Raw genomic sequence first — 9,628 nt, 5'->3', positions numbered from 1 at the left:
TCTGGTTTTGCTGTAAAGGCCCAACACTGAGATTACCTAAAAAAAATTATAATAGAAAAAAAAAAGAAAAATCTAATCCTGTAACAATCATATGTGAACTGCAAACTCCTGAGAATATTTTCTTGTACCCAATTTTTCTTTCACCATTTTGTGTTTCTTTAAATACATATAAACATAGTGTATGAGGTCAATTACAGTTTATGGAAATCAAGCTGCAGTTAATCATTAGAATGTCATTTGTGTGATTTAGGAACCTCAGTAATAAATGCAACATATTGAAATTATCTAGGAGCAAATGTTGTCAAAAACATTTTCCATGAATAAGAGATTCACCTATTACCCTTATTTTCTATTTCCTTCTTTTACTGTGTACACTTTACATGTCAGAAAAGAGGAAAACCCTGTTAAGGCGAATACATTAGCAATGAATGGACCCAAGATAGGCTTGCTGAAAACCTTTTATTACACAGCAAGTCATTATGTAAAGTACATGTGTTAGACTCCTTCCAACTTGACCTTATTCTCTCTACACTCCCCCAAAACATAAATATTTAACATTTATAATTTACTGCTCCCACATTCAAAGCTGTAAATTTGTTATAGCTACACTGTTAAAAACACAATATGTACAATAGACAAGGTATTTGGCATACTTACAACAATTTCATCATCATAATTTACAATTTCTCAAGTACTGATTCTTGTGATATGATCATTCAAAACTCAATAAATCCAATTCTGGATTTGTAATTTACAAAAAAGGTATATAAGGTATATAATACTCAATATTTCAGAAACAGAATCATAGCACTGAATGAGGTGATCAATATTTTTCACTAAATGTTTACAAAACAATATCTGGTCTTCTGTTGTTTATTCTGGCAAAACATCATCCGAAGGGCACAACTGAAGGTTTGATACCACATCATTTCATTAACATCGCCAACACAGACAGTATAGATGCATACTGCTAAATAAAAGGTCTACCAGCCCATAGTTTAGAGCATGTATATGAATGTTTATGCATCACAAATAAAAATGCAATGCAAAAAAAATAGTAAAAACACAATTCATTATCACTGTTAAGTAGGGCTGTGACAATATTAAATGAACAGTACTGTAATTGTGCAATGACACATGAATGAAATAAGAGTTGAACAAATTGAATCTAAATTGCATGTTAAATGTAGATTTTTATCATCAACCAAATGACAAACAGAAAACTGAAAACAGGCTATACTTGAACTAAATATTGGTGCTTTTTTTTCATGGATGATTTAATTAGGTTGCACAAATAGTCATGTGTTATTGTTGAATCGTTTGTTTAACAGTAGAGCTAGATGATTATACTGATATATTGTCACACACTCACTATGGAGCACTGTGTTCGAACCCTTCAAATGAACCTATAATTTCTACTGACATGTGACGGTGTGATGTGACAACTGGCATATTTATGGGTGAGACACTTCTGATTGGCAGGTTGGCATCTAAACAGGAGTGGCCTTTCTGTAATGGCTCCAGGAGTTTCTGAAGGAGTTTCACAGTCACTGTATTCTGCATGTTATTAGGCATCTTTCTGCCATGCTCCTGGGAAGGACACTTCCGCCTTCGGCTGCTTTCCCCGCGCATCTCCTGTGGGGTAGCATGGGCTCCAGCCTGTCGGCTTGTAGGTAGTTATGCTGCTCACTAACTCATTTGTGCTTCATCTTTACTGACCTTCAGAAAACCAACCGTAAAACAATGGCACACAAAATCTGGCAATAGATATCCTTCTTAAGCCAAATATGTGGTGTGTGACTTTTCCCTTTTTTGCATCCTCCTTCAGTATCGACAGGTTTGGAATATTCAGTTCCATAGAGCATCAACATTCCTTTGGCACCAGACTTGGCAAAATAACGCAAGGATTTATCAGCAGGGACGGGCTGGAGTTCTGAATTGTCATCCATCAGAATCGGGCAGGCGAATGAGGAGTTCAACAGAGACGGGTTCTGAATGGCATCCTGCCAAAATCATGCAAACCATGGAGCTCTGAAACGCCCATACAGGCCAAGCAAGTGATGTTTTACCATGTTAATAGATAACTGTCAGATAAGACTACGGTATAGAGGGAGGTTAATGTGTGCAAACAGATTTCAATTCTTTTCTTTCGTGTGCCAAAAAAAAGGATTATGGCCTCTGACATCAAAGACCTGCTGAAAAAAATACCCCTGTTGTTGGATGAGAGAAAGTGGTGAATTTGGCACCTAAAAAGCACAATCCATTTCTATGAAAATATGTACTGCATGATATCCATGTGGTCATTATCCAGTGGCTGCATGAATACAGGAATTGTGGCGACTAGCACCTTTAAGCCATTAAAAAAAGTACAATGTACTTAAAAAAACGTGCAATATCCATCGATACAAGACTCTGTTTTCAATATTTAAGGCAAAACGTAAGTCTCATATCAATATTTACACTTAATGGAATTGGCAGATCTACCCATCACACTAAGAAAATGCCCTGGCACTCGAGTGATCGTGTACACATTTTGACATGGGAACCTTCCATTCTCAAATCTAAAAGTGCAGACAGAAGCAGTCATACCCCTGCAATGTCCCTCCTCCACTATTAAACTGGATATTTGGGTTTACTGGCCCAAACAGAGAGGGGGAGAAAGTGCAAGTGGTCAGGGTGGGGCTTGCACCCAGCAGCTCTAGAGCTGAGAGACCTTCCTGGGGAGGGGTCTTGGTCGAGGGAGTTGTTCAACCCGCCGCGGGTCCACCTCTGGCTTGCCACCGCGGAGCTGGTGAGGCTTTGGTGGGATGGGCGGGGCATCTGCACTGGGCGGGGGGATGGAGAGGCTGTGGGGAAGCAGCACCGGCCGCCGGGGGTTGTTGCGCTCATACACACTGTAAGGAGGTGGGGTCTTGTTCTCACGGCGAATAAGCTCATCCGAACCGCTGGAGATGGAGGTTGGGAAGGCGTGGTCAACAGCAGGGGCCTCGGTGCCTGAGGCGTCGGAGACGCTGCAGCGGCTGAGAGAGGAGATGCCACTGCTGTAGCTTCCGGACAGAACAGGTGAGTTGGGCACAAGGCCTGCTGACTGGCACTCCGTAGGCGAGGGTGTAAAGGGGGAAGCATGGGTCTGCAAAGACACACAGACACACACACACGTTTCAACACTGCAGACTTTAGATAATAGCCAGTGCAGCATTTATGAATAAGATGTATGACTTTGAATATAATCCTTCCCTACAGAGGCAGGGATGAAACCACAAGGCTTAATACATTACCACACCTGGGCCCTGGGAACATAGCCCTCCCATTCACTCAGAATCTAATCCAACATGCCTGATATGACTGCTCAAGGATTTCATTTACATTATAGACAAATGTGTTTCACTCGATGAAATCTCAATTCTGCAGGATGGTAGATCTGCAGGGTTGAGCACCCATAAAATCTAATAATAATATTTTGTACAAATATACTAGTGTTGTGATATCATTTTAATACTTCTCCCCTATACTGAAAAACCATATAACATTCAGAACTGCAGTGGACTTTAATCACAAAATAAATAAATGTTGAATTGTCAGTGCGACAGCTAGCACAGTTGGATGTGTTGTAGTGAAGGACTACCATTTATTTAGCCAGTTTAAATATGAACATTTTCACACTCACCCACTGTCAGGGGTGGCCTTAAGGACAGATATTTAGAAATTACATGTACTGTACTGACTGCATGATTTAAAAGTAAAGTTGCCCATTTCTTAAGTGGTGCTCGCACTTAAAACACGCTAAAAGCTTCTGTGTGTTCCACGACCCACAGTCCATGGACTGACAGCTCAGAGTAACCTGCCAATCAACATTAAAGCATGTGTGTGTGTGTGCGTGTGCGCGCACTTGAATGACAGACTACTGGTCTGCGCACAGATAGCTGCCCATCAAACTCTGCACTTTCTAAGACCTGACAGCTCTTGCATCATGGAATTCAGATTGTTTCCCTCTTAAAACACATTCTTCCTTGTTCATTACAAGGGTATAAATATACAAGGAGTTGCCTGTGTTGTTATGAAGTTATTATTAGGTGTGTACACCTATGATACAGCTGTCACCTTTCAGTCGGACCCACATACTCTGAAGTTAGTTGGATGATGGTAACTTTTGTTGGCCGCTGTACAGTTATGTTGTGTTATGTTTTAATGTGGCCTCTTTCATGAATGACCTGTTTGTGTGCTTTTTAAAAAGGGCAGAAGCCTGAATAATTTTCTGCATGTATATATGCACAGTTGATGATACATTCATAAGCATTTTCATAAATGTTTACAAATACAGCATTTATGATGTAAAAGCAAAGTATTAACATGTCCACTTTCAGCATAAACGCATTTCTAAAAGCTTCCAGTTAACGCCTGCTCCTTAGTCAAAACTAGGTCACTTATGAAATAGACTAAAAAAGATTGACATACACAAGGTGTAGAACTCCACTACAGTGCTGGCAGGAGTGGGGAATTACAACTTAAGAGTAGTAAAATGTACATTGCCAATAAGGTACAGCTATAGTATATAATAAAGTGACCACTCAGGACACGTTTAATATGTCCTCCATAATATAACCATCTGTATTGCTCGGAAGCCTATTTTATTTTATCAGCTCTTTGGAGTATTGCTAGCTTTCCACACACTTTTTAAGGTAATAGAGAATAAATGAATGATTAGAGAGAATCTGGCTTGCAGAAAGTCTGGTCTGAAATCAATATGCACTGCCGGATAGAAACATGAGAAAGAAGAAAAAGGCAGAATTACTGGCTCTGGATCAGTCTCATCAGGATGAGTTAGAGCATCAGGATCACAAAATGGTGATTAGGCAGAGAAGCAAAGGATTGTACCGGCTTACAGGTTCCGCTGGGCCCCTCTGAACATGGGTATGATCCTACACACACAATGCTAACTAGAGGCCAGCTCTCGCAGGCCAAATGAAAGGATCAATAAAAAATACATTAAATAATCAGATCGGACCTATTTTTAGAGTTCAGCTACCGTTTAACAATTAATATGCCTGAAGGCGAAAGACTGAGAGTGCATCTAACTTGTGTACGAGTGTTTGGTGGGACGCACTTAAACACTAAGCCAGCTACTAAGTTGTATTTGTTTACTTGCTTTGAGCAAGGAGTGTGTGATATGCAGGGCTTAGTGTGATCACGAGGTCTTGCGGTGCACTTGCTCTGTATGCAGGAGCCGTAGTGAGGAGGGTGCAACTCTCTTCTTAATTCCTCTACACCTTTGAGACCCCTGGGCCATGTCCAAGTTCAAAACAGCAGCAGTCATGATGGAGAACAACCCGAGCGCACATCTCTGACGGTTGAGGCGCGTTTAATACGTGGGTGGGGCGTGCCGAGCCTGGCCTGGCCACGCGTCACTCAGCACAGTGCGAATGCCGTCTCATCTCAAACTCCTCACAACCAAACTCTATCCAGGCTGGTTCGGGAATAACAGGGTCACAATGGACGTGAGAGGAAGGAGCTCCTACCTTTTGTGGGGACCGCAATGCCGGTGCCGGCGACTGCGATCTCAGGCTCTTAGCAGGAGACCCTGTTCAAAGAGGCAGAAAATGATCAAATGAGTGTCAGACATTCTTCACCAGCTGACATAAGGGTTTGAGACAGTTAAATTTAGCCAGCGGCCGTGCCGACCGCCACCGCTGAAGCCGGGAAACGTATTGCCGCATGCCGGAAGCCCCCTGCTGAGCGGCCGGTGCGTCCGCCGGCCGTTCATTCTCGTGACAGCGGGCTTCATTACAGTCGCCCAGTGTCAACTTCAATGGACAGGAGGAGGGATAGACTCTAAAAGCGCCCACCTTGAAAAACGGCGGGGGGAGCAGGGGCAAAGGAGAGGGAGAAAGAGGAGGCAGGTGAAGCATGGCCAGCTTCAGCCTGACATTCAGGGGTTTTAATGAAGCCTGGAGGCAGCATGCAGATTAGATAGAACCTCACAGAGAAGACTCATCCCTCCAAGAAAGGTTAAGGATTATAACACAAGAGAGCAGATAGAATCCCAGAGAAACGGACGCTCCAGTCCCTACTATCACATTCCAACTGATCAATGCACTTAAAGATCTGGGGCGGGGGGGCGGGGTAGACCTAATGGAAGAAGAACAAGAGAATTCATGATTTAGGTTTCTGGATGAATACTTTGCCAGGGGTGGAAATAGTGATAGAAGAGGACAGAGGTTAAGAGGGGTGAGAAAGCAGCAGGAAGCCAACCTGCCAGCAGACAGAAGGTCCAAGAGAAGGTGTGAGAGATGTTAGTGCCGGCGGCTGGTTGTCAGTAGAAGTGCATCTCTTCATTTTCTTTCTTTCTTTTTCTTTTTTACCTGAGTACGGAGGCCTAGGAGGTACAGGGGGACACAACAGCTTCCCGAACGAGTCGGAGAGCGGGGTGTCAAGACTCCAGCTGCTCGGGGCAGGCCTGACCACTTTGCACACAGACAAAAGATGCAGGACTGGTCAGTTTGTTTAGCTCAACACCATCCCGGTCCCACCAAGTTTAGCAGCATGTTATTTGCCATGGTACATCTGCCAGACGCATAGCTGGCTACACGTCTAGTAAAATTTCTACATATCCAGAAGACCCTTGCATGGCATAATCTCAGGCGTCTGGCTTCTGTTTGGGTGGCACATTCATAAATGGTACCACGTTTTTCATTGAATTCTTTACTTCCTCACTCTGTTTGAATCCCCTAATCTTCACCTGGGTGGTCAAAGAAAGAAATCAAAACAAAAAACTAATTAACTAATTAACCCTTCCCTCCTCACTTCCTTCCTCCCTTCCAACGAGATTAATGACCAGATTAAGAGGATCTCGCAGAATATGCACAACCAGAGTCACACATTGACTGGTACCCTCAAAAACCACAAACACATACAGTATGAATTCATAGATAAATATATGACTTATGTCTGCTGCTGAAGAAAACCCATCACCCAGGGGAACCCGTCTCTGAGCCCGCCAGGCAATAAATGCAGATTTCACTGAGATGAATGGATGAGAAGGTAGCGTGTGAAAAGCACCTCCCTCCCCTCCCATACTGGAAGAGATGAAAGTGGCATTGCGATGACTGAGTGAGTTGATCCCGCCGGTGGGTACAGCGGGACGAGGAGGTCCACGAGCGGGTCCAGCTGTCAGCCCACGTCAGGTGCGTCTTTCCATCTATGCAGCCAGGTCAACGCCTCTCTCAACAGCCCATTCGACAGACTTGTGACCCAGCACGTGTGTGTGTGTGTGTGTGTGTGTGTGTGTGTGTGTGTGTCACCTTTGTCTGGAGCAGAGATGTTGGGATCACTGCGGGGGAGGGAAGTGTCTCCTCCTGGATGCGTAATGGTCCTCTGCAGAGGAAACGTGCAAGCATGCTTACGGAGGCACTATTCTCAGTCATCTCTCTGTATTTCATGTCACATCTTGCCAGCAAAAATGTCTTTTACTGCAGGAGAAACTGATATTCAAGCCGTTAAAAGCACGTCATTGCTGCTGACATGGCTAGAATACCATGGCGGGGTTGGGGGGGTGGGGGGCTAAATATGTATTTTTACCGCAACTGACTGTATGGAGTCCAGCGTTTAAGATGTATTTTGTCTGTTATCTCGGACATTATACCAAGAATCGGGACACAAAGAATATACTCCCCCGTGTTTCCAGAGGTTTGGGAAAACAGTGTAATTACTGGTATGGGGTCTAGGTTTTGGGTTGTGTGAGGGATTAAGGTCAGGAATAGTGCTGTGTGGGGTAGAGGGGGATGGGGCATATATTATATGTGTTCTACCTGTGTGGGGTCCAGGGCGTTGGGGAAAACGGCACTGCAAGGCCTCTCCCTTGGAGAGAGGCAGGAGTTCTCCCGGACATGTTTGTGTTTCTCGGACAACTGCGGTGAACCTGAGAATGGTGAAAAAGTGGAGGAGAGGGTGTCAGACAAGCGCGCGCGGACACACACACACACACACACACACACACACACACACAGCCGCTCCGTCCTTATTCCTGTCTCACTAAACAGTCTGCACAGGAGCAATATATCCCCCTCCCACACACACACACATACACACACACACACAACGATGGCCCCCCCACCCCACTGAGGTGAGAATTGTACTGCGCCGCTGACAGATGGCTAGTTGGCGGCGAGACGGATTCCTAGACGGTGGGAGCGGCTCCGAGCTGTCTGCAGGCTACGCTCTCTCTTCTCTGTCACCGGGGTAACGGACAGCTCTCTCCTGCCTCTGCACTGCGCCATAATAGCCATCAGGGCAGCAGTGCCTGTAATTCCTCACAACACATTACAGGCGGCTTGCGCCTGACGGAGATCCCTGTGAAACAGGGAGTTGGAGATGGAGGAGCAGGGGGGGAGAAGATCACCATCTCCTGTAAATGCCCCAGTATGTTTCTATATTAAAGGTGAGCATTCACCAGAGAGCAGACTACTGAGAGGCTGAGTGAAGAGAGATAAAGAGGGATTTGTGTGTGTGTGTGCGTGTGTATGTCTGTATTCAAAGCAAGGAGTGAGTGGCATGGCCTGAATAAATGTGCTCTGTGAAAGCTGTGTACTACAGGCCTGTAATCATCATCATCATCATCCTCAAGGAACACACTGAGCCACTCTTCTCACCTCTGGCGCTGGAGGGGGCGGAGCTGCTCACGTTGGGAGAGGCCGAGTGATTGGAGCTGAGGCTTGAGGTAGATGGGCTGGGCTGAGGGCAGAGAGAGAGGAGCGCCAAAAAAAAAAAACAAACACCCACAATGAATCACAAACAGTTCTCCACACCGCACCAACCGTGGGAGATCAGCCATTCTCTTGGATGAAAACAAGGTTCTCAGATAAAAGGATTGCTTTTTTTGTTTGTTTTGTTTTTTTTTTTTAAAAAAGATCATACCTGCGAATCTGAAAGAGAAAAAAATGTGAGAAAAGACAGAGGGATGAGAACAAGTGTGAGAGTGAGAGGGCAACAGAGATAAAAACAATGTGAGGGCAATTAGGAGACAGATAAGAAGAGAAGAAACAGAAGAGGTGAGGGTGAGATTAGGGAAGTCGATGAAAGAGACTGACTGAGTGCGGAGAGAGTGGGTAAAGGGTTGAAAGAGGAGGTGTAAGAAAGAAGGATGTGGCAGGCTGATACACAGCTTGCGAGCGTGCTTAAGATTGTGTGCACGCACGTGTGTGCTTGTGTCTGTGCACCGGGCGAGAGAACTCACCTGCGCGCACGTGTGTGCTTGTGTCTGTGCACCGGGCGAGAGAACTCACCTGCGCGCACGTGTGTGCTTGTGTCTGTGCACCGGGCGAGAGAACTCACCTGCGCGCACGTGTGTGCTTGTGTCTGTGCACCGGGCGAGAGAACTCACCTGCGCGCACGTGTGTGCTTGTGTCTGTGCACCGGGCGAGAGAACTCACCTGCATGTTGAAGACCTCGTCGGAGCTCTCTGACTGGCCCGTGATGTTGCTCACTTCATTGGAGGCCTGTGATGACAGCGAGGATGAGGAGTAGCGGTTTGCTGCCGGATAGCTGAGCGGACTGCGAGGACCCCCCACCACACACACACACACACACACACAATTAGAATTCACCTACCATATGGCATTTTTATTTAAAGGAA

General features: G+C 45.2%; 1 protein-coding gene across 6 annotated transcripts in view; it reads right to left on the bottom strand.

Annotated features, from left to right (window-relative positions):
• Window positions 1–440: 440 nt before the first annotated feature.
• The window catches only part of dock4b (dedicator of cytokinesis 4b), a 72,749-nt gene continuing 63,561 nt past the window's right edge, over window positions 441–9,628 (bottom strand). For 2 of the 6 annotated variants that reach the window (XM_035528052.2, XM_035528053.2), the window contains 7 exons: window positions 9,426–9,546; window positions 8,646–8,727; window positions 7,806–7,915; window positions 7,299–7,371; window positions 6,360–6,461; window positions 5,517–5,578; window positions 441–3,130 (listed from right to left, as the gene is read on the bottom strand). In XM_035528052.2, the coding sequence (XP_035383945.2) occupies window positions 2,699–3,130; window positions 5,517–5,578; window positions 6,360–6,461; window positions 7,299–7,371; window positions 7,806–7,915; window positions 8,646–8,727; window positions 9,426–9,546 (982 nt within the window). In that variant the 3' untranslated portion in view covers window positions 441–2,698. Of the gene's footprint in view, window positions 3,131–5,516; window positions 5,579–6,249; window positions 6,462–7,298; window positions 7,372–7,805; window positions 7,916–8,145; window positions 8,347–8,645; window positions 8,728–9,425; window positions 9,547–9,628 lie in introns of those variants that run through there. The other 4 variants (XM_081722680.1, XM_035528054.2, XM_081722681.1 and 1 more) reach the window with 4 other exon arrangements.

This window comes from Electrophorus electricus, chromosome 11 (assembly GCF_041902795.1).
Source record: "Electrophorus electricus isolate QZ-2024a chromosome 11, ASM4190279v1, whole genome shotgun sequence".
Lineage (NCBI taxonomy): Eukaryota > Metazoa > Chordata > Actinopteri > Gymnotiformes > Gymnotidae > Electrophorus > Electrophorus electricus.
This window is presented reverse-complemented; position numbering and strand designations above follow the sequence as displayed.